At 45.0% G+C, this 24813-nt stretch overlaps 1 protein-coding gene across 6 annotated transcripts in view; it reads right to left on the bottom strand.

The window, feature by feature from the left end:
- MCTP2 (multiple C2 and transmembrane domain containing 2) overlaps positions 1-24813 on the bottom strand; it is a 242443-nt gene that overhangs the window by 171130 nt on the left and 46500 nt on the right. For all 6 annotated transcript variants that reach the window (XM_058736701.1, XM_058736702.1, XM_058736699.1 and 3 more), the window contains exons 2-3: positions 17041-17576; positions 1420-1482 (exon numbers count right to left, since the gene is read on the bottom strand). In XM_058736701.1, the coding sequence (XP_058592684.1) occupies positions 1420-1482; positions 17041-17508 (531 nt within the window). In that variant the 5' untranslated portion in view covers positions 17509-17576. The remainder of the gene's footprint in view (positions 1-1419; positions 1483-17040; positions 17577-24813) is intronic.

The following is a 24813-nucleotide window of genomic DNA, read 5'->3' as shown; positions in this document are numbered from 1 at the left end:
GGACCGAGGAAGAGAATTTCAGGAACACCTCTTAACTTGAGAGCACAAAAAAAAAAAAAAAGGCGGGGGGCAGGGGGTCGCCACCTTCAAGCCTCATCTGCCACCCCACCCGCCTTGATGACCGGGTTACTAGGTCTTACTAACATATCCTCTGTAATTATCTCCAGTGGGATGGTATCCAAATTCACGATGGGATCCTTGCAATATTTAACTCCCCCTGCCCCCCAAATCACACAAGGGGTATTATGCCCTCGGAAGCATATCGGTATCTGAAATACCCTTCAACTCAGCGATTTCCTGTAGGATTCTTTCTTTCTTTTTTAATTTTTTTTCAGTTTCTTTGTTTATTTTGAGAGAGAGCAAGCAGGGGAGGGGCAGAGAAAGGGTCAGAAAGACAGAGTCCCAAGCAGGCTCCAGCACTGCCAGCTTGGAGCCCGATGCGGGGCTCGACCTCACGGACCGCGAGATCATGAGCTGGGCTGAAGTCAGGGGTCGGACTCTCAGCCCACTGGGCCAGCCCGGTGCCCCTGCAGGATTCTTTCTTCTAGAACTCGCGGAGGAACACGAGGGAGGAAGTGGCAGGCAGAAATGCAGCTGTGGGGCTGGCCCCGACAGACATGTGAACGCTTCTGAGGTAAAGTGGCTTCCTCATTTTCTCCCCCTTCCCCCCAAGCCCTTCCACTCCCCTGCACCTCCTCCACGTGAAGTAAAAACGTTGCAGTTCACGTTCAGGACCGCTCAGCTGCCGGCCTCCGCGGCCCGCAGGTGCATAAGGCACCCGTCCCTCCTGTGTCCACATATGATGCCTTTGCATGCTCTCCCCTCGGCATATTTTTCCTCCATTCCCTGCCCCCCCCCCGTGGTGTCTCCTACACTTGACCTTCAGTCTTCCTCCCCTCACCTTAGCTCACTCCCCTCCCCAGGAAGGCATCCACTCCCCCAGGCCACCATGTTGAATGCAAGTCTCTTTTCGAATATTCATCAAATGAATCCAACTAAAGTTTCGAACCAGAGTTTTGCACTAGTCCCAATTGTTGTCTTTCCAGAGACAAGAGACAGATAAAGTAATTTATCGTTCACTTTTTTGACATTCAATTAATCGATTCTGTGGCTAGGTCTCCCTTGACGGCCTTCTTTTGAAAACTCCCCCGTCTAGGTTTCAAAGCACTTCAGAATGGCTTTGTCTCCTTTACTCTCCCACTCAACTGGAGAGCTGCTCTGTATTTTTAGAAAAATCCGTCCCCGTCTGACAAATCAATAGACTCGGAATTAATCTCTTCCAGCTAGAATTCGCCAGGCCGGTCTTTGCAATGGTTCAGCGTTCTTGAAAAATAAAAGAGGCAAAGAAATACAGACGTTTGGTTAAGAAATATCTATAGTATTTGCTCTAGCGTTTGCTTTTAAGGCATTGTCACTCACAGATCGTTCTTCAAACTGCTGGGATGTCAGAGAAGCATTCAGATCACCACTGCCGCACAGCTTCTGTAAAGAAAAGAGAAACAACCTGCTTCAGGAAAGCAAAATGACATTAACCTACAGGGATATCCCCTCGAATGCGCCATCTGTGCGCTCAGTTTCGGGTACGCAGGCTGCTTTTGCGCGTGTGTGGCAAGTCCTGGCAACAAAAGTTTGATTCGGTGGAATCCACCTGCCTGCAGCCTCGGCCGTCGTGGTCACGATCGGAGCATCAGTGTGGATAAGGCTGATTCTCCTCCACCACCGGGAGGCTCCATCGTCCCTAGTCCATCCAGGGCTTGGCGTGCAAGCTGCTTTCTTCCAGTGAACAAAATGCGAGCAGGAGAGTCACCCCACCAGCACCCTCCCCGGGCCTGCCTGGCCCCCCCTGCCACCGGAGAGAAATGAACGGATCATGTACTGGAGACCCGGGCTTGTCACGCAGGAGGAGACATTTCAAAATGTGATCCGGAAGACCTTCCTCAAGCCGTACCTTCGTGAGACTGTACCGTCACCAACCCAGGGGTAAGAAATGCAAATTCTGAGCAAATGACCTCAGAATGAGAGGTGCCTATGTTTTCTAATTTAAGATGCCCAGGAGGGGCGCCTGGGTGGTTCGGTGGGTTACACTTCTGACTCTTAGTTTTGGCTCTGGTCTTGATCTCTTCGTCGGTGGGATTGAGCCCCGCGTCAGGATCTACACTGTGCAGAACCTGCTTGGGGTTCTCTCTCCCTCTTTCTCTCTACCCCTCCCATTCTCTTTCTCTCTCTCCCTCTCAAAAAAAAAAAAAATACCTAGGAAAGGATCCCACAGAGCAACGAAATGGGTAACAGTCAACAGTCAGTAGTCAGTGTAGGATACAGTAGACCTGTCCATTACACAGGTTTTATACGTACAACACAGGTTCCGGAAGAATCTGGGGACTCCTTGAAGGTTTCTGGGGCTGGATGTAAGGATGGCTGTCTGTATGCAAAGGCAGAGTGGAAGGGAAATGAGCTAATGATCTTCTAGCATTTTTGGATATGTTTCTGTCTGTCGGGCACATTATCCAGGGCTGATTTCCTGTGTGAGAAACACGGGGTCTCTCCCTCCAAACAAGGCTGGGTAACTCTGAAGTCATAGGCAAACTGAGGCAGGCAGCAGACTTGCGGAGGCTGCTTCGATGACCTTGAACCACTGAGGGGAGACGCGGGGACCAGGGGCACCATGGTCTTTGGTCTTTCCCGTCCATCGCATCCATCAGAGAGGTCCTGACACAGGGCAGACATCCCGCCTGGACGGTAGGCTGCCTTCCAAGGCAGTGACACGCAAACACACACAGACACACACACACACACACACACACACACACCACACACACATTCTTCGTCTCTGTCTCTCTCAGAGAGAGCTTCAGGCAGCAAGAAGCCCTGGGTTCCCCAGCACGAGGCCAGCTCTTCAGCCCCTAAGAGGCATGGCGGGAGGGTGAGGGGCCGTGAACAAGCAGGGGTTCTCTGGTCCACCCCCTCTGCATGCAGGGCCATCACAAAATGCTGCAACCAGGCAGCCATCGGCCCTGATCACAAGGTGGCCTGAAGCCTCACAAGTCCTTTCCCAGGAAGGACAGAGGCCCTGGGACTTCTGCACCCATGATTCTCACACCGGCCTCCTTCTCCACCAGTCCCAGGCCTAGCATCCCTAAGACTGCAAATAGAATTCATTTACTTCAGATTAATTCACCAGGACCAAGGGTGACTTCAGGCACTTTGACCTTTCGTGAAGGCTCCCAGCCCTGTGGTCACCAGAGTGACCTTGGCCCTGGACATTCCACTGCTGGCCAGCCAGGAAGAGAGCCCTAACCCTCAGCGCAAGAGAGCTGTTAGCAGACCAGAAAAGAGGGGACAGCCTCTACTAGTCATCTCCCCCCCAACCCCGGCTCTTCAAACTCCTATTTTGTTCTATGGGAAAGACACCTAGGATGGCCGGACAGGACTATCTGATGACCACTTTATGAAGACAATCAGAACTTTACTCAACTCCCCCAGTCTCAAAAGATTTGCCCTTTTACAACACACATGATATCTCCTGGAAGCTTTAACAACCCCTCTTCTAAAAAAATTTTTTAATGTTTATTTTATTTTTGAGAGAGAGATGGAGAGAGAGAGAGAGAGAGAGAGAGAGAGAGAGAGAGAGAGAGGTAGGAGCAGAGCGAGAGGGAGACACAGAATCGGAAGCAGGCTCCAGGCTCTGAGCCGTAAGCAGAGAGCCCGATGCGGGGCTCGAACCCACGAACCGCGAGATCATGACCTGACCCCAAGTCGGACGCTTAACCAACTGAGCCACCCAGGTGCCCCATAAGAACCCCTCTTCTACCTGATTTATGAAACCAAGAGAGCCCAGCCACACTGCCACGTCCAGAGCCCACAAGGCACCACGTGCCGTCTGATGCTCTGTGGCCTGAAGACCCACCAATGTCTCCGGTTTTAGGAAAAGAATCGATGTTCCACTTAACCAATCCTGTGCAAAGGCAATTCCACAAAGCCCCCAGCACTGAGATCAGGATTTCCATTTAAAGTACGTGGTCATTCGCCAAAGACCGTGGTGGTCCAGAATCTTCTACTGTCAAATACAAAGGAGGACGGCCAGGCGCTTGAAAACGTCAACCCTCAGAGGACACCCCAAACGCGCTCTCTCAACTTGGCCTCGTTGTATTAATTAGTCCACATCCCCACCGTGGCTTCCACACCATCAAAACTGACAGCTTTTATCCAAATATGTGATAAGCCTTCCACTTACAACAACATGGAAATTAAATGTGAAGAATGACATTAATTCAACATTATGGCTGGTTTTACTCACAGAAAAGTCACACAACTTAAACTTACGGTTCCCACGGCCACCGTAACTGTCACACACCGTATATACACACGAACGAAGGAAACCAATCACCGTAAAGAAGAACAGAAATGCTACATCGGCACCAGAGGACACGTTACAGCTGCTGGGGGACACATAACCTTGAATATTCCCCTACATTCTGCATAGAGCCTAAGATATTACCCACTGAATAGAAGGTACATTACTTCACTTCTTTGTCAACCCAGTAACCATGTCAACGTGCCTTTTCTTTAAAAACAGCACAATTAAGGGGCGCCTGGGTGGCTCAGTCGGTTAAGCACGCGACTTCGGCTCAGGTCAAGATCTCACGGCTCGCGGGTTCAAGCCCCGCATCGGGTTCTGCGCTCGCAGCTCAGCCTGGAGCTGCTTCGGATTCTGTTTCTCTCTCTCTCTCTCTCTCTCTCTCTCTCTCTCTCTCTCTCTCTCTTTCTCTCTGCCCCTCCCCTGCTCATGCTCTGTCTGCCTCTCTCTCCAAAATAAATAGATAAAAACAGCACAATTAAGATTTTCCTCAAAGGAGTCCCTGATACCCCACTATCATTAGAATATATTTTTGATGTTCTCAACAAGCATAATCAAGTCCTCTGTTTTTTTTATTTTACTTTTGAAAACTTAATGGTAAAATTGCCTTTTTGTATATGTGTATAGTGCTACATTGTTTATATGTTTATTTTGAGAGAGAGAGAGAGAGAGAGAGAGAGAGAGAGACCAAGCAGGGGAGGAGCAGAGAGAGAAGGAGAGGGAGAGAGAGAGAGAGACAGAGAGAGAGAGAGAATCCCAAGCAGGCTCCATGTTGTCAGCTCAGAGCCCAACATGGGGCTCAATCCCACGAACCCTGAGATCCCGACCTGAGCGGAAATCAAGAGTCACTTGCTTCACCAACTGAGCCACCCGGGTGCCTCCAATGGTACGGTTTTTAACACACACATATATTTGAGGGACCACAACAATCAAGGCAGATCTGTCACCCCATTAACACTTATTCGTGCTATCCCACTGGGGTTTAAATCATCCCCAGCCCGCGGCAGCCACCTGTCTGTCTTCCTCACGTAATTTCATCTTTTCCGGAATACCATACACATGGACTCAGCCAATATGCAAACATCTGACACTGACGTCGTTCACTCGGCCCAATGCCTTTGAAGCCTATCCAAGTCGTCCTCTGCAATCATTCAAACCATTTTGGTGGCCGAATAGTATTCGATCCTACATTTATGCATTTGGTGTTGGTTTCACAAATGCCAAACACGTTATTTCTAAGGACACAGGGAAAGATGAATAATTTTGAATATCGTAATGCTAGGGGCGCCTGGGTGGCTCAGTTGGTTAAGTGTCCAACATCAGCTCAGGTCATGATTTTGCGGTCCGTGGGTTCAAGCCCCGCGTCAGGGCTCCGTGCGGACAGCTCGGAGCCTGGAGAGTGCTTCAGATTCTGTGTCTCCCTCTCTCTCTGCCCCTCCCCTGCTCACTCTCTCTCTCTCTCTCTTTCAAAAATAAACATTAAAAAAATTTTAAATTGAATATCATAACGCTAAAAAAAGGCTAATAGGAAAAAAAGGTCTAATTACTTAGAAACATTCCAAAATTATGGCAATAACAACGTGGCATGAAAATTAGGATCCGGTTTAACCGTCTCTCCCATAACTCTCACTGCTGCCTTTTGGATAAGTGGTTTTGTGTTTTTTGTTTGCTTTTGTTTTCTTTTTTTTTTTTTTAATTTTTTTTTTCAACGTTTTTTAATTTATTTTTGGGACAGAGAGAGACAGAGCATGAACGGGGGAGGGGCAGAGAGAGAGGGAGACACAGAATCGGAAACAGGCTCCAGGCTCCGAGCCATCAGCCCAGAGCCCGACGCGGGGCTCGAACTCACGGACCGCGAGATCGTGACCTGGCTGAAGTCGGACGCTTAACCGACTGCGCCACCCAGGCGCCCCTGCTTTTGTTTTCAATGACTGAGAGTTTGCATTGGTATTTCCACTCTACCTGAGTGGAAAAGGGTGGCAAGGTAATAAACTTTGCCTTCTCTTTAGGGAAGAGTCCTCTAGCTGCAGGAAGGCAAATTTATTCAAATTTAGCAGGATACGGGGAGATACGAGCATGGATGGGCCAATCATATAAAACAGAAAAGTCACCAAGGATCCTAAGAACAAGACACTGATGTGAATAAACAGTTTCCTTTTGTGTATGCTAAACGTGACCTTGTACAAATGCCACCTCCCATGTGGCTCATCCAAAGGCTCTCACCATGAAGTACACACAGGAAACCAAATTATAAACCACGTAAACAACCGCGGGGGGTTTGAACTTCAGCAGGAGACATCAACCCACAGCCAGGAAAGCTAAATGAGGAAAAAGCTGGCTCAGGAGAGCGTTTCTACAGTCTCTGGAAAATACTCGGGACATGTCAGTATGGCAAGCAGTCCCCGTAAGACATATTGACTTAACCGCTCCTCTCACGTCTAGGTTACCGAGAATCCGAACACTCTGGCTGACAGTGGTCACAAACACAAACAGCCAACAAGACAAAGGAAGGAGTGAAATGAGCAAACAGACCCTTGAGCACAGCCCGGATCCAGTGACAGAATCAAAACGACCCACAGGGCAACTAGAGAACAAAATTACGGTGTCTGGAGCACCTGCGGGGGGCTCAGTCCGTGAAGCGTCCGACTTCGGCTCAGGTCACCATCTCAATCCGTTCATGAGTTCAAGCCCCGCGCCCGGCTCTGTGCCGACAGCTCGGAGCCTGGAGCCTGCTCCAGACTCTGTGCCTCCCTCTCTCTCTGCCCCTCTTCTTCTCATGCTCTGTCTCTGTCTCTCTCTCAAAAATGAACAAACATGAAAAAAAATTAAAAAAAAAACTAGATGTCTGTTCAGAAAATTCAGGTCGACCAAATGGCTGAGTCTATGCATATCGCATTTTGACACAGCTTTGCAGGAAGCTATTGATCATACAATCAAGGTACACGTATTTAGTTCCCCCCCCCCACTCCCAAGAGTGTTTTCTCTGTAAGTGATCACCCTGGAATAATAATATGCAAAATATAAGTCGTGTGTGTGTGTGTGTGCGTGTATGTGTGTACCTATATACCCTACTCAGTCACATGTCAGTATTAATCAGTGACCAGCAGGGGTGACTGGGTGGCTCAGTCGGTTAAGCGTCTGACTTCGGCTCAGGTCACGATCTCGCGGTTCGTGAGTTCAAGCCCCACGTCAGGCTCTGTGCTGATGGCTCAGAGCCTGGAGCCTGTTTCAGATTTTGTGTGTCTCTCTCTCTCTGACCCTCCCCCGTTCATGCTCTGTCTCTCTCTGTCTCAAAAATAAATACGTTAAAAAAAAATTAAAAAAAAAAAATCAGTGACCAGCAAATTACAATCCACCACCTACTTTAATAGATACAGTTTAAACTTTGAAACACAGCCCCACCTATTCATTTGCATACTGTCTATGGCTGCTCTCAGGATACAATCCCAGGGCTAAGAAGTTGCAATAGAGGCCATAGGGGCCACAAAGCTAGACATACTGATTATCCGGCCCTTCATGGAAAAAGTTGGCCCCTGGTATACTCAACCTTTCTTTTCCTGTTCAGTCATACTTGTCCACTGACCTTTTCACACGCTGTTTCCATGCTGTTACCAGTAGATAGTTTATTTCTTTTTTTTTTTTTAATTTTAATGTTAATTTTTGAGAGAGAAACAGAGGACAGAGAGAGAGAGAGAGAGAGAGAGAACAAGTTGGGGAGGGGCAGAGAGAAACGGAGACAGAGAATCCAAAGCAGGCTCCAGGCTCTGAGCTATCAGCACAGAACCGGACACGGGGCTCGAACTCATGAACCCTGAGATCATGACCTGAGCCGAAGTTGGATGCTCAACCGACTGAGCCACCCAGGCGCCCCACTTGGAGACAGTTTTAAAAGAATAATGGTCCCCTTTACGTTTGCTTAGCACTTTATAATATACAAATACACACGGACTCCTATTAACTTATTATAAGGGGCCCACAGGCTGTCAGGAGTATCATCAATTTACAAATGAAGAAGTCCAAGTAAAGAGATAAATGGTTGCTCACTAAGGGAGACCAAAGAGTTAGGCGTTCCCTTGACTGACCTGGGTCCTCTATTCTTTTCACAGTGCCCAGACTTGCCCCAAATCCAAAGTCAGAACACCTCGCCCGGCATGCTGACCGGCAGCTCCCTGCAGGGGCAGACGAGGCCCGGGAGTCACAAAGACTCCGGTTCCCACCCGACTTGTTCTACTTCCTAACTTCGCGTCCTTGAAAACGCGACCTAAAATTCAAGACGTGGGAACCTGTCCACAAGGGGCAAAAAAGACACTCACCTCGCTGACTGTTGGGAGAAAAACGCATTCATTCAAAGGTCAAAGGAGATCTACTGAGCCTTACCGTGTTTCTGGGGCCGGACAGTGCACGAGGCTGCCTGTATGCAGAGCGAGCCAGACAGATGGTCCAAGGAGATAACGCTCATATTCCATACCCAGCAAGGGTCCTGACACATAACCTGTCGGAAGGTGGTACCAGATTGGGGTTGCTTTCCTATTAGGACTATTATATTGCTCATGATTCGTATTAAGACAGGGGGTGTGTTTAGGAAGATGAGGAAGAAAACTCAATGACGGAGGTCAGCAACCTGAGTCCCTCCCTTCATTCCCTCCCTCCGCTCCCCTGACACTTGTATCATGACAGTTGGAGAGATGTCTAATGACGCCTCGGGCCCGTGGGACCTCCCTTGGCACACAGGGCTCATCCGCCTAGGCAGGCTTCCTGCATGGCTCTCTCCCCAGGCAAAGCTTCTCCTTCAGCTATTCGCCGCCTACAGGGCAGGTATCGCAACGCCACCTGTATATTACAGATCCCTGCCTTGCGAGCAGCACAGTATTGAGCCCCCAGCGCTCCTCTGGATGGATGCCCCTCGTGGGTACCCCGGAGAGCCCTCGTGGTGTAGCAGGACCGCCCGACAGGATGGGAAAGTCTGCATGATCCAGCGTCAGAAATAACTCTGACATCTGCTGCCACCTCCCCCGCTCCTGTCCTGCCACACGGCCGCCTGGCTGTTCCTGAAACACACCAGGTGTTCTCCTCCCTGCCTGGAGCCGGTGCACTTACTGTTCTCTGCCCTGCAGAGGCTTTTCCTCCAGACGCGCACACACCTTCCTTCCTCGCCTCCTCTAGGCCGCCGGGTAAATGTCGCCATCTCAGAAGAGGTCTTTCCTGGCCACTCCGGGCAGAACTACCACCCCAGCACTGCGCAAGCATCTTCTGTGCTTTGTTTTTCTCCCTTCCCCCTACCCCTCTCTGAACCTATCTGTAGCCTGCCACTGTTGAGATCAGGATAGGCTCTCCAGGAGGAAGTGGATTTTTGTCTGCCTTCTTGACCGCTGGGTTCCTGGCGCCCCGAGCAGCGTCGGCACATGCGAGGTGCTCAACGCGTGAGAAAGGAGGCAGGGAAGAAGAAACGGGGCACCCAAGCTGTGAAAGACCCTGCAACGTGGCGGACACGCCTGGCTCGCCGACACCATGAGGCTGAGTGATGATTTGGGGGATAAACCAAGAATCGTAAAAGGGCCCGAAATTGAAGTGCAGAGACACTAATGTACTCGTTCACCAGCTGGAGGCCCGTTCCTCTGCACCGGTTTGTCATTTTGCTTCTTTGTGGTCACTAAACTGAAGCTCTGTGGTTGCCCAGTAGCGGTTCTAGAAACATCCCAATCAGGTACTTCTCTAAACCACTCAGCTCATCTATATAAGCTGGCACCAAAGCTAGTTATTTAAAATACCAACTGCCAAATGAAATGTCAGGAAAGGATGTATCCCGGTGGGGGCGGGGGGTGGGGGGGTGGGAATTACATGAATGAAGGAGGGGGGGCAGTAATCCTTCCATTCAGGGTTATTAGTTGCTGGCCATCATAATAAACCCATTCAAGCACTATAATTACCCCTGTATTTAAAAAGGCACAGTGGGGGTTGCCTGGGTGGCTCAGTCCATTAGGCATCCCACTTCGGCTCAGGTCATGATCTCACAGTTCGGTTTGTATGTTTCAGCCCTGGAGCCTGCTTTGGATTCTGTGTCTTCCTCTCTCTCTGCCCCTCCCCTGCTCACTCTCTGTCTCAAAAATAAAATCATTTAAAATAAATAAAAAATATAAAAGGGCACAGTGGACACAGAGAAATAATAATCAATATCTTCCTTTCATTACCAACTTTTTTAGATCACCAACTCGGAGGTGTCCCAGGTTAAAGGATCACATTTCCAAACTCCTTGCTGTGCACACAGTTTTGTGTACGGGCTTTGGATTCAGAGAGTTCCCAGATTGGGATCCTAGCTCTAACACTACCTGGATGACCTTAGGTAAGCCATTAAACCTTCTCAGCCCTCATTGCTTTCTGGAAAGTGTACTGATAAAAATAACTATAATAACACGAATAAATACAAACATAATCATAGCAGTGAGCCCATGCCTGCCCCATAGTTTTGGGCCACGAATTCTCTATATATTTTTTTAGGCTTAAAACTTTATTTTGAATGAAACTTAACTACTAGGCTTTCCTCCCTACCTACCTGAGTCTTAGACACATAACATGGCCTCCCTGACCACCTGCTCAGAGCGACCCTCTCTACTGACTTCAAATGGTCATCTAGCACTGACCAGGGACTGAGACCACCTCAGATCCTTGGTCATGTTTTCCAATATCTGGGCCTACTCTCAACTACATCATCAACACAGAGGACGGGAACCAGAGGCAACTTTCTGTATTTCCTCAGTATCCAATTTTACAAGGCAAGAGAGAGCATCTCGTAAAATAAGTACTAGGGAAGGAAGTGAGAAGAAAATGCAAAGGAAAAAAAAAAAGAAAAGAAAAGCTATTCTCCCTCTGGGTCTCCTTAACTGTAGCTTCTCCATATTTATTTATTTATTTTTTTTTTTTTAAATTTTTTTTTTCAACGTTTTTTATTTATTTTTGGGACAGAGAGAGACAGAGCATGACCGGGGGAGGGGCAGAGAGAGAGGGAGACACAGAATCGGAAACAGGCTCCAGGCTCTGAGCCATCAGCTCAGAGCCTGACGCGGGGCTCGAACTCACGGACCGCGAGATCGTGACCTGGCTGAAGTCGGACGCTTAACCGACTGCGCCACCCAGGCGCCCCTTCTCCATATTTAATCTGACATTTGGGAAGTCCATTAGTGCTCACTGTACATCCCCCCCTCCAACCCCCCCATCCAGGGCCTCCATGTATCACCACCTTCCTCAACCAGCTGAACTTCTTAAGGCTCCACAGCACCTAGCATGGCCTGTGGCTTAAAAGTCAGCTTCAGAGGGATGCCTGGGTGGCTCAGTCAGTTAAGCGTCCAACTTCAGCTCAGGTCATGATCCCACGGTTCACGAGTTTGTGCCCCGCATCGGGCTCTGTATTGATGGCTCAGAGCCTGGAGCCTGCTTCAGATTCTGTGTCTCCCTCTCTCTCTGCCCCTTCCCCACTCATTCTCTTTCTCTCTCTCTCTCTCTCTCTCTCTCTCTCTCTCTCTCTCTCAAATATATAAAAACATTAAAAACATTATTTTTTGAAGTCAGTGTCAGAGAAACATGAGTCAATATATTTCACATAAACAAGGTTTGCAGAAAGCTGGGCAGGAAGAAAAAGAAGGCATCATCTCTGTTCCTCAGGAGCTTCCAATCTAACACGAAGCCAATTTCTAAATAACCAACTAAATACAAGGTGGGGTCAATACACCTAACAGATTCCCCAAGTTTTTCCAGGCCCTGATATAATTATCACTCCGTACACATTAATGAAGTTGAGGTTTATTATGATTTGACAACCATGAAACAGTGTGCTGTTGCTATCAAAATCAAAGGAACATAAGGTGCCCTTTACCACCTCCCATGCCCAAGTTTTGGTGATGGCAGCAAGGAGAATAAAACTGTAAGACCACCTTTCATCCATCAGAGGCCCGACATACAAAGTCATTGAAAGCAGGCAATCTGGTTGCCAGGCAACCATGAAAACCTATCAGCCTGACTGAAAGTGAAAATAGACAGCTAATAAATTAATGTGTCAATCAATAAAAAGGGAAAGGTCATGCAAGAAAGCCTGGGTAAAAGTTTGGACTCGTCCTTGAACCCTACAGGGGGAAGAGACAGCCTATGCCACAGGACTTTAAGAATCGTGGCTTCGTGGCCCAGGCAGGTTGGCCATGTGGATATGGAGGTCATTGGCTCAAGCGAACAAAGTGTGAGCATGTCAAGATCTCCTTTGCACCTCAATCTCTATTGTGAGATGGATGGCTTACCAGACACCATTCAGTGTGGAACCTACCCGTTCTCCTTGCAGGGATTCATGTTCGTAAAACAATCTCCCGATTCTATGTGACTTCTCATGTAGGCCGACTTCCAAGAGTCCATACGCCTAACAGATTCCCCAAGTTTTTCCAGGCCCTGAGATAATTATCACTCCCTACACATTAATGAAGTTGAGGTTTATTACGATTCGACTTCCCAAGTAACTCGACAATCATGAAACAGTGTGCTGTTGCTATCAAAATAAATATTAGAGTCTATACGGTATTTAACCCTCATTACGAACAGTCAAGGTTGTCATTTATAGCTCTGTCTCGTGAGCATTGGGTTATCATGAGTTGGTCCTCGGAGCCAGATGGCCGCTGGACAGTTAATACAGGTCTAGGAGGCAGGTGACCTTCTCAGGGTCTTACCCAGTGACACCTTTGCCCACTACCAATTTGCTTTCCCTTCGCTACCTCCCTTACCTGTTCCAAACCCTTTCTTCTTCTACAGATGTCTGCAGAAAGCAGAATGAGGTTAGCGCTCGGTAACAGCAAAAGTGGCATGCCAGGCAAACAAAAGCAGGGTGATTAACACTGACTGTACAGTCGGGAAAACGCTCACAGGGAGGGAGAATTTGATGGGTGAGAGGGTTTCCTGGAAGAGAAGTACGAGACGAAGAAGTGAGGAGGAGACAGAGGTGAGATGCATAAACGAAAATGTCAGTGAAAAGCAAGGAAAGTGAGACAGCCTCACGGCATTCATGGGTTTTTCACTTGGGCCACCCGGCGGGTAACAGTGATGTTGCCAAGAAAAACTGTCTCTGTGTGTGAGAGCACTTCAGGGACACAAAATTCTGTCAGAACAAGTTGAGATCGGGTTTATGTGCAATGCCCACGGCGATCAGAATTGAGGGCCCAAAGAAAAGTCTGGAGAATCTCTTCGACCAACGTATCCTTTAATCTAAACCTACTTTCTTCCATTTTGGTTTTATGGCTGGTTGAAGCACCTTCAGAGACTCTTCCAAGTTTCCATGTGGCTTCTCTGTTCTCACATTCTTTCTTCCTCTTCCTTCTTAATTTTGTGCTTTGCTTCCTCATTCCATTTCCCCATAGCTGTCAACCTGCACCTTGCTTCCCTGCTGACACTGGCAGGACGAAGAAGAAACTAGAAAACATTCAGACACCATCATTTGGGGTCTTATCCCACGGCTGCGGGCTCAGCCTGGTACCAAGTTGCCATTGCATAAAAAACTTGGAAGACAAACCCCAATGGGTGGCTCCGACCACAGAAGTTCCTTTCCTTACCCCTCTAGAAAGCAACAAACAAAATAAGTCACAGCAAGGATACTCGGTGAACATCTGATTGTCCCTGTGGTGCACTGGGTTTGTCACTTGCCAACCCCTTCCTCCCCGCTCCTTGCTTCCCCCAATTCCATGAACGTGATAGAAACCTGGCCACTATTCATTAGGAAGGAAACAGATGGCCCACATCCTAGATACAGATTAGCCAACCCCAAAACTCACGGATTCCCCAGGACTTCCACCTTCATTGAAAAAAAAGAGAAGATGGGGCACGTGGGTGGCTCAGCCGGTTAAGCAGCCGACTTCGGCTCAGGTCATGATTTCGTGGTCCGTGAGTTTGAGCCCCGCGTCGGGCTCTGTGCTGACAGTTCAGAGCCTGGAGCCTGTTTCAGATTCTGTGTTCCCCTCTCTCTAACCCTCTCCCTTCATGCTCTGTCTCTCTCCGTCTCAAAAGGAAATAAATGTTAAAATTTTTTTTTTATTTAAAAAAAGAAAAAAAAGAAAAGAAAAAAGAAAAGAAAAAAAAGAAAAGAAAAGAAAAGAAAAAGAAAAAAAGAAAAATAAGAGAAGAATAGATTTAAAGCCAGTATCGGACTTGGGCTATAAAGTCTACCCCTGTCTAAATCTCTGTTTTTCAGTTAATGACATACAAAAAGAAATTTCATTTACAGTATGATGTGTTTCTTTAAAAAAAACAAAACAAGAAAATCAGACTTTAATTAAATCATAAACTGACGAGAACTCACAACAAAGACACTAACAAAAACCGTCCTAACCTGAATGTACACATTGCTATCATTGATTTCCTCATTACACAAATATGGAGTGAGCAGATGGTATGTGTCAGGCACACAGCAAGGCCCTAAGAAAACAAAGACAAATTAGATGCAACTCCCTTGGATATACCCACTGACCAAATTACACAGCCTAGTGGAGAAGATAAGCGAGGGAGTGACTAACTTCTATACTCTGTAATAAGCTCGAGATCCTCGGGTAGTGGGAAAAGCACACCCAATATGGTGCGCGGGGGGGGGGGGGGGTGGCAACAGAAGGAGGGCGGGTAGGCGGAGCAATGGACAAGAGAGAATCGCGGGGAGGAGCAGAGAGAGAGGGGGAGAGAGAGAGAGAATCCCAAGCAGGCTCCGTGCTGTCAGCACAGGGCCCAACACGGGGCTCAATCTCACGAACCCTGAGACCCTGACCCGAGCCCAAATCAAGAGTCAGATGCTTAACCGACTGAGCCCCCCCGGTGCCCATTTGCTTTCTTTCAAAGAGCTGAGCTAAAGGAGAAAATTAATGAAAATATTCTATTGGTAAAGGACTAGGAATTGCAAGATTTTTTGGAGTTAGCCCTGAGAAGAAAAAATAACCACTGGCAACCAACCATCTGCCAACCAGCCGTTCACCATCACTAACCAGCCCCTTAGCCCAGCCCACCCTTCCCAGCATACATCGCACCAGAAAGTTCTTCAAGCCTTTGTTTCAGGTGCAGCAAAATGCTCACTACCCCCACCTACCCCACCCACAGGCCCGTGTTCACCGTATTTCTTCACCTACCAAACCTACGCCGGCTTGCACAATGCCTCACATGACACATCTATGACCCACGCGCTGATTTCTCCTACCTCCTAAGCTGCCAAGAGGCAAGGCTTGGATGTTTTGCACGGTTTCAGTACCTGCTTGCCTTTTCTGCTGCCTTTAGAGCTGTACAAAGCTGTCTCTCAATACAACAGAACATGAAGGCAGGGTCACTCTCCCATCCATTTCTATTTCCAGTCGTAACCCTTATGGTGCCCCAGAGTAGGTGTGCAAATATTTATAGTCCGCAAAACAGTTTCACAGCACTAACTTAAAAAAAAAAAAAAAATTCTAATCTGAGAGCGTTAGCCGGTCAAAGCCAAGAAACCCACCCATTTTTTTTTCTGATAACTTATAAGTACCAAGATAAAGACTAACTTCAGTATCTAATTCTCAATGTTACCCCCTTCCCACTCAATTGTGAATTATGAGCTATGTTTAATAATTCACCTAATTTATATTTTGATGAACAGAAATAGAACCTTTCAATTTATAAACAACAGTAAAAACCATAACCTCATTGCAAAACGAATTTCCTAAATGTAAGGGGCAGTGAAAAAGATAGTCATTGAATGGCTAAGGGTGTTTTATTGTAATGTTTCCAAAGGAATCTGGTCACACCTTCCGAGTACCCACGATCCATTCTGTAATGACACCCAAAGATATGACATAATTAACAGGCTTTGGTTCTGAAAGTAAAACCAAAATGCTCAGTTAAATAACCAGCTTCCCATGCAATTATAACATTAACCTGGAATATAAAAAAACAAAACAAAAACAAAACTTAACTTCCCTCGACACCACAACATACTTCAGTGCCATTAATGTGGAAATTAAAAAAAAAAAAAAAAAAACTAATATCATCCAAATCATGATTTAGTAATCTGGTGGCTGAATTTACATGAAATTCATTCTAGAAGTACAAGATTTGTCTCATAACTAGATTTGGTTCTTTTACCTTATTGAAATACCAGAGCTTTGTAAAATCAGTGAATCTGTAAGAATTTGCATCCTTCAGATTTCTTCCTTTTGGTGTTTTTTAGAGCCTGCAAGTGAAGCTGTCCACAAACCAGTATCCACACGTGTGCCCTAGCACATACACACGTGCACACGCCCGTGCATTCTTGCGTATGGAGGACTGAGCAGTGGTGGAGAGAGAGACACGTGTACGCTTAAAGCAGAAAGTTCAAGGAAAAGTTATGCTCTTAATTTCTTTGGCAGGGAGATGGAAAAAGGCAAACCCATCCAATAGGGCTTTTAATGCCTTAAAGTATTCCAGAAAGGTTGTCTGTAATAGTTTTAAAATACACAGAGGTCAACCCTAAAACAGACGGGAACAGTGGGTGCAATCAATATCACCTGAATCTACATTCTTGTAAATGACATTCTTTCCATCCAAGCTAACCACAAAAATAACTCCCAACCAAATTTTCCAAGGGCATCGAGTGCACTTAAAACAGAGAAAAAAAAAAAAAAAAGAAAGAAAGAAAAGAAAGGAAAAAGGAATAGGAAAGCGCCCAGCTCTGGTCTCACCTCCGGCTCTTCCAGTGCATCCTCTTCAAGGGGAGTTTTCTGGAGCAGATCCAAGATGTCGTTGCTGGAAGGTCTCCTGTCCTCGGCAGGAGAGGCGTAGGCCTCCTCGGAGTCTGTTTCCCCCACGTGGAGGTGGCCTGCTTCTTCCTGGCTCCAATTCAATTCCTCTTCAGACTGTTTCAAGGAGCTACTGCTGCTCTTGGGAAAGATCCCTGCAGTCGACAGGCTGCTGGGCACTGAGGTATAGGACGACTGGGGCCCAGAGTAAGGCCGCCCCTGTGGGGCCAAGGCCTCGGCCTCCAGGAGGTCAGGGACAGAAAGGCTGAGGCGACGGTCCAGGGGACGCCTTGCCCTTAGATCTAGGGGTTTGTTTGCATTCTTCTTCACCTTCCTCTTGCTGAGGTTGATTAACAAAGGCCTGGTCCGCTGTTTCAAAGAGCCCCAGACAGACGGTTTATCCATATCCATGACTGCATGAAGACCCAGGAAATCACTCCATGAGAGTGTCTCTCTACGGAAAACAACTTCCGTGGATCCTAGAAAACAGAATATAAGAAGACAGAACATGAGCCTTCGCGGCAGTAGCCGAGCACACCAAAGCTTAAAATGTGACTTGAAAGTCCCACATTTTCCACTAAGGGATCAAGACTGAAGCATTTGGTCGGTAATGTCTGCAAGTATTTTTTTTAATGTTTTTTAATGTTTTATTTTTATTTTGGGGGTGGGGGGAGGGACAGAGAGAGAGGGAGACACAGAATCTGAGTGTGAGTGATAGGAATGCTCCACAAATAAATACGTAATTACACAGACTGGTAAATGCTATGCAGGAAAGGGGGTCATTTGAGATATTACAGATTGGACTCAATAGGGATCAAATCAAAATCAAATTTGGATACAAGAAAATGAAACGGGACCACTTTCTTTCACCAAACACAAAAATAACTTCAAAATGGATTAAAGATCTGAACAAGAGACCTGAAACAATAAAAATCCTGGAAGAGAGCACAGGTAGTAATCTGACATTGGCTGTACCATTTTTTTTTTTTTTAGATATATCTCCTGAGAGAAGGGAAATAAGAGGAAAAACAAACTATTGGAACTACATCAAAATAAAAAGCTTCTGCACAGCAAAGAAAACAACAACAGTCAACAATCAGGCAGCATGCTGAATGGGAGAAGATATTTTCAAATGACATATCTGATAAAGGGTTAGTATCCAAAATATGTAAAGAACTTATATAATTCAACACCCAAGAAATAAGTAATCCAATTAAAAGTGGGCAGAAGACATGAACAGACATTTCTCCAAAGAAGACATCCAGATGGCCAGAAGACACATGAAAAGATGTTCAACATCACTCATCATCAGGAAAATGCAAATCAAAGCTACAAGGAGATATTACCTTAAGTCTGTAAGAACGGCTAAAATCAAAATCATTAGAAACACCAAGTGTTGGCGAGGATGTGGAGAAACAGGGACCCCTACGCGCTGTTGGTGGAAATGCAAATTGAGGCAGCCACTCTGGAAAACAGCATGGAGGTTTCTCAAAAAATTAAAAATAGAACTATCCTATGATCCAGGAATTGCACTACTGGGTATGTACCCAAAGAAGAGAAAAAAATTGATTCCAAGGGATACGTGTGCCCCTATGTTTAATGCAGCATTATTTACAACAGCCAAACTATGGAAGCATCCCAAGTGTCCATCAAGAGACAACGAGATAAAGAAGGTGTGGTAGAAATATTTGTGTATACGTATACACAATAGAATATTATCCATCCATTAAAAAAAGGAAGTCTTGCTTGCCATTTGCAAAACATGGATAGAGACAGAGAGTACAATGCTAAGCAAAACAAGTCAGAAAAACACAAATACCAGGGCACCTGAGTGGCTCGGTCGGTTAAACATCTGTCTCCTGATTTTGGCTCAGATCATGATCTCACAGTTCGTGAGATCGAGCCCTGCGTCGGGCTCTGTGCTGACAGTGCAGAGCCTGCTTGGGATTCTCTCTCTCCTCTCTCTCTCTGCCCCTCCCCTGCATGCTCTCTCTCTCTCTCTCAAAATAAATAAACCGAAGGGGGGGGAAAAAAGACAAGTACCATATGATCTCACTCACGTGTTCAATTTAAGACACAAATGATCAGCGGTGCCTGGGTGGCTCAGTCGGTTAAGCGTCCAACTTCAGCTCAGGTCATGATCTCACGGTTGGTGGGTTCAAGCCCCGCGTCAGGCTCTGTGCTGACAGCTCAGGCCTGCTTCAGATTCTGTGTGTCCCTCTCTCTCTGACCCTCCCCTGCTTGTGGACTGTCTCCCTCCCCCGCCGCTCTCTCTCTCAAAAGTAAACATTAAAAAATCTTTTCAAATAAAAAAAAGAAACAAATGATGAGAGAGAGAGAGAGACAGAGAGAGAGAAGCTGTAAGTAACTCTTAACTACAGAGAACAAACTGACGGTTACCAAAGGGGAGGTGACTGAGTAGTTGGGAATTAAAGAGTATACTTACCATGATGAAAAATCATGTTTTTAAAAAAGATATTTATCTGAAGGACTTAGAGATTTAACCCCAAAAAATCCAATTTGGAGAAATAAACCTTATTCTGTGTGTCAAGTAGCTCATAATAGACCCTTCCAGAACAAAAAAGAGCAGGGGGTCAGGTCATTCTGACCTGCCTCTATTCCACTGTCATGTTTGGCTGAGGATAAAAGAGGCCAAGAGCCACAACAAAACACATTTTCTAAAATCAAGGACTCCAAGCGTTTGTACTCGGCCCTATCTCACTCCAAGACAGGATACTTAGCCATAGAGAAGTTATTGCCTTTCGAAGAGCAGGACTGTGAGAGTCCACAGCCTCTGCCAGACGACCACCAGTACAGGCAAGAGCTTCTCCCAGGATGAAATGGGTATCTTCAGGAGGCAATGCAGAGATGAAAAGCTAGGGTTCTAGAGACAGACTCCATGGGTTGGAATTTTGCTTTGCTACATCCTACTTAGAGGTACCATCAGGGGCAAGCCATTGTACTAAGCCTCAAATGTCTCACCCATCCAATGGGGATTATATTATCTGGTGTACAAACAGAATGACACAAAGTGCAAGGCACAGTGTCAAAGGCAGAGAAAGTGTTCAGCAAAGAAAAACTATTTTTTTAATCTTGATTGATACTGTTGTCATCATTTCCAATTTTGGTATCTTACTCAATTTATTCAAAATCTCTGGATCTCATTATTATTTCAATTTTACAGAGCTTAACCATAACTACCTCATTGGCCTCTTGTGAAGACTGAATGAATTAGTCAATATAAGGTGTTTAGAACACTGCTTGGCACAGAGTAAATATTTAAGACAATGTTAGCTGGTTTTTAAATTATTATAATTTCAATTATTGCACACTGAGTCATTCTAGCTTTGAAAGCATAAAATATTTTCCCACTTTTTGCTGCTTTTTAAAATGTTGCTCTAAATATAAACCTCTATTTCGCATTAGTAAGACACAAATAACATTATTTCACATCTCATAATTTAACTTGCGAATATGCTAAAAAGGATTGTTTCTATCTTCATTTAGAAATATTTTAGTCAATTAGCATTTGGTTGAATGTTATATAAATGTTTATTAGATCTAGTGGGTTAATGATTCAGTTCTTCTATACTCTTGCTCAGTTTTGGTCTACTAGTCTTACCTAGAGAGGTGTGCTGGGTTACTCAGTTATAATTATGAATTTGTCTATTTCTCCTTTCACTATGTCAGGTTTTGCTTCTGTATTTTGAAGGGCTGTTAGTTGGATACATGTTTACAATTGGTATATCTTCTTACTGTTTAAATCCAATCTGACGATCTCTTTTAATTGGTTTGTTTAGACCATTTACATTTAATGTAATAATTGATATGTTTGTATTAAGGGTTCCCAACCTATGTGTTTGGTTTGTTTCCATTGTTTTTTATTCTTTTGTTTCCCTTCCTTGCTTTTTTCAAGGTTAACACTATTTTTTAGTGTTCCACTTAATACATCAATTATGACTTTGACCACATTTCTTTTAATAAAATTTTAGTGGTTGCTCTAGAAGTTACAACATGCATAATTAACCTTTCACACTCTCCTTAGAATCATCTCTCTGATCCACATTCTGTCGTCTTCTTCAACTTTTAAGGACTCAATGTGATTCAGTTGGGCCCACCAGGATAATACAGCATATTCTCACTAACTCAAGGTCTACAGTTTTAATCACATCTGCAAAATCCTTTTCCCACTTAACGTAACATATTCACAGCATCTGAGGATTAGGACGTGGGATTCTGTAGGGCAGGAAATTATTCTGCCTACCATATAATGATATAGGTATCCTCTTCCTCGCCCCTTGATAAGTTGTCTTCTATATTACATCTAAATACACTGCAAATTCCTAGCAGACAAGCTTTTACTTTGATTTCAATCATGAACCGTATTTGGAATAATTCAAGAAGAGAAAAACAGTCTATCATATTTACTATTTTCTCCATTCCTGATTTTCAAATTTCTGGTATCAGTTCCCAATAGTATAAGAAATTTCCTTAACTGGTTATTTTATTGCAAGTCTGTCGACTCCAAATTCTTTAGATTTTACCTCATATAAGAATATCTTCATTTCATCTTCAAAGATATTTTCTTAGAATCCCAGATTCAACACTTTTCTTTCAGCACTTTAAAAATGGTATGACCTTTCCTCTGGCTTCCATGATTTCCACTGAGAAATCTGAGTCATTTGAGTCACTGTTCTCCTACAGAGAAGGTGTCACTTTTTCTCTGACTGCTTTCAAAATTTTGTCTTTAGTTTACAGCAGTTATGATATGTGGGTGTGTGTTTCTTTGAGTTTATCTTGTTTGGGGTAGCTTAGCTTCTTGAATCTATAAGGTTATGTCTTTTGTCAAACTTGGAAAGTTTGCAGCCATTATTTCTTGGAATACTTTTAGCCACATTCTTTCTCCTTTCCTTCTGGGACTCCAATAATACAAACATTATGCCTGTTGTTATTGTCCAACAGTCTCAGCATCTCTGTTCAATATTTTTCAATCTTTCTCTCCTTTGTTCTTACTGTATAGTTTCTATTGATCTACATTCAGATTTACTGGTTCTTTCCTCTCTCATCTCCATTTTGGTACTGAATGTACATAGTGAGGAAATCTGGGGGTGGGGTAGGAGAGGGCAAGGTGGGGAGACTACTGTATTTTTCAGTTCTAAAATTTCCATTTGGTTCTACTTCATACCTCCTATTTCATTATGGATACATTCCAATTTACCTTTTACTTCAGAATTCACGATTATTCACTGAAGCATTTTTATAATAGCTGCTTTAAAGTCATATTTTATTTGTCATCCATTGTCTTTTCCATGCGATTTGAGATTTTTGTAGTCCTTCATAGGCCAACATGGATCATATCCTAGACATTCTGAATGTTCTTATAAAATCTCGAGCCTTATTTAAATCTATGGAGAATGCTGATGTTATTGTTTTGTCAGGCATCTGATTAGCTTCCAGCCACAAATTCCAACCCACATTTTGTGGGCTGAGGTCAGTGTTGTTCTCAAAAGCCATGAAGGGCCATTGCAATCTGTCCTGGGTACGCACCATATAGAGGTCACTCCGAGACTTGCATAGAGCTCTATTCATTAACTACATTCTCAAAGTAGATGGCATGCTAATCATGATCAGATGCATGAATGTGCAGGTTGTGGTCAGTTCGGGAATTCACAAGCTTTATGGAATCATTTCCTGAGCCCCTCTTCTCAGCTGCCTCCCCTGATACTCTCTGATACCCTGGAAGTTCCCTTTTCTTCATTTTATTTTTAATTTTTTAAGTTTACTTATTTATTTTCAAAGTGAGATAGAGAGAGAGAGAGAGAGAGAGTGCACAGGGGAGGGGCAGAGGAGGGAGAGAATGCCAAGCAGGCTCCACGCTGTCAGCACAAAGCCCAGTGAGGGGCTCGAACCCACGAACCGTGAGATCAGGACCTGAGCCAAAACCAAGAGTCACACGCTTGACCAACTGAGCCACCCAGGCACCCTTGGAACTCCCCTTTTCAATCCTCTGATCAGAAACAACCCACTACTGTGATCCCACCAGAGTAGTGGGAGGATTGATAGAGATTAAAACAAGAAAGAAAGAAAGAAAGAAAGAAAGAAAGAAAGAAAGAAAGAAAGAAAGAAAGAAAGAAAGAAAGAAAGAAAGAAACAGGAAAGAAAGAAAGAAAGAAAGAAAGAAAGAAAGAAAGAAAGAAAGAAAGAAAGAAAGAAAGATGGAGGGAGGAAGGGAGGGAGGAAGGAAGGAAAAAGAAAAGGAAAGAAAGCAATGATTTAGCCCTGTTCTCAAAACTACAGCATCATGAAGTAGGAAGGACATCCCCCTCATCATTGTTCTGGCTCCTGTCGGATTCTGTGTCTCCCTCTCTCTCTGTCCCTCCCCGACTCGCTCGATCGCTCTCTCTCTCTCTCTCTCTCTCTCTCAAAAATAAATAAACATTAAAATTTTTTTTAAAAAAGTAAGTTTTGCAAAATCCTTCTGACCAAAATTTCCCCATGTGTGTAAGTAGCACAGAACCAGAGGTCCAGAACTACAAACGTATAAATATTAAAATGCAGGCCCCTCCAAGAAGAGGTGTTCTTAAAGGTGTACATAAAGCAAATATACCACTAGACCGCGGTCGCTTCGACGCCTGAAAACATTACCCCTCCAACCGACGGTGCATGAAGATGGAAAGTCTAACACAAGAATAAATTCAAGGAACAGTTAGACTTGAAGAAAAAAGCCGGTGAGACAAATCCAACTATCTGGAGAGTCAGCTTCCCTCACCTCAGAGGAGATTTACAAACAAACTGAAACATATCGGCTCCATCGTCTAGCATGAGAGAAGTTCCCAGGTTATCATCATAAGATCCAAAGAGCTGCAAGTGACAATGTAGCCCGCGTTCTGCAAACCATCAGCCCTAGAAGCTTCGCCCAATGAGATACCTGTGGTGCCCAGCCTGGTAACACGCAGCCTTCATTTATTGAACGGGAAAGAAGCTTTCTGCTTCTTCAAACCACTAACGGCAGGATAAGGTCTTTGCAGGAAATGGCCCGAAGCCCAGAGGCCTAATGGAAGTTTCATTTATTACGGTTTTAACCCAGACATCCTCCCCAGCTGGCTGCGAGCAATTGGCCAAATGGAAAAAGAGAACAACAAACCTTTTAAATGCCGGCCCCAAACTATCTGATTGAACCTGCACCACATCCACGGTGTGAATAAGAAACACAAAGGAGAGAGGTCCGAGAATGACAACAGCATAATTCATTATTCGGCACATTATTCAGTCACCCGGGCTCAGACTGTGCTTCTCGACGTTCCCCTTTAGCGTAAATATGATGAAAAGGGTTTATTTTCACAATCTAAGTATCAACTCAAATGACAGAGCCGCAAGTAGTTATTAGTAGTCAGAATGTGTCATTACTAGCTTTTTAGAGAACCATTAAGATATTTTTATCACCGGCAGAAAGGAAATTTCATATCGCACCCTGTTAAAATGGGAGGAAAAAGCAAAATTTAAACTAGATTCAATAAAGGTGAAAATCCGATGATATACACTCCTCCTGTGGTATCCGTTTCCTCCTGTGGGAAAGGATAAAGGCAAATTCTAGTCTGTGAAAGGATTATTTTGAATTCTGATAAAACAGGGATAAGAGGCTGTACGTTTGACTGTATTTAATCGAGCTGGTATAAGAAACAACTTCCCCACCAAAGAAATGTTATCTAAAGGAGA

This window comes from Neofelis nebulosa, chromosome 7 (genome assembly GCF_028018385.1).
Source record: "Neofelis nebulosa isolate mNeoNeb1 chromosome 7, mNeoNeb1.pri, whole genome shotgun sequence".
NCBI classification, from domain to species: domain Eukaryota; kingdom Metazoa; phylum Chordata; class Mammalia; order Carnivora; family Felidae; genus Neofelis; species Neofelis nebulosa.
Note: the sequence above shows the minus strand (reverse complement) of the source record. Positions and strands in the feature narration are given on the sequence as shown.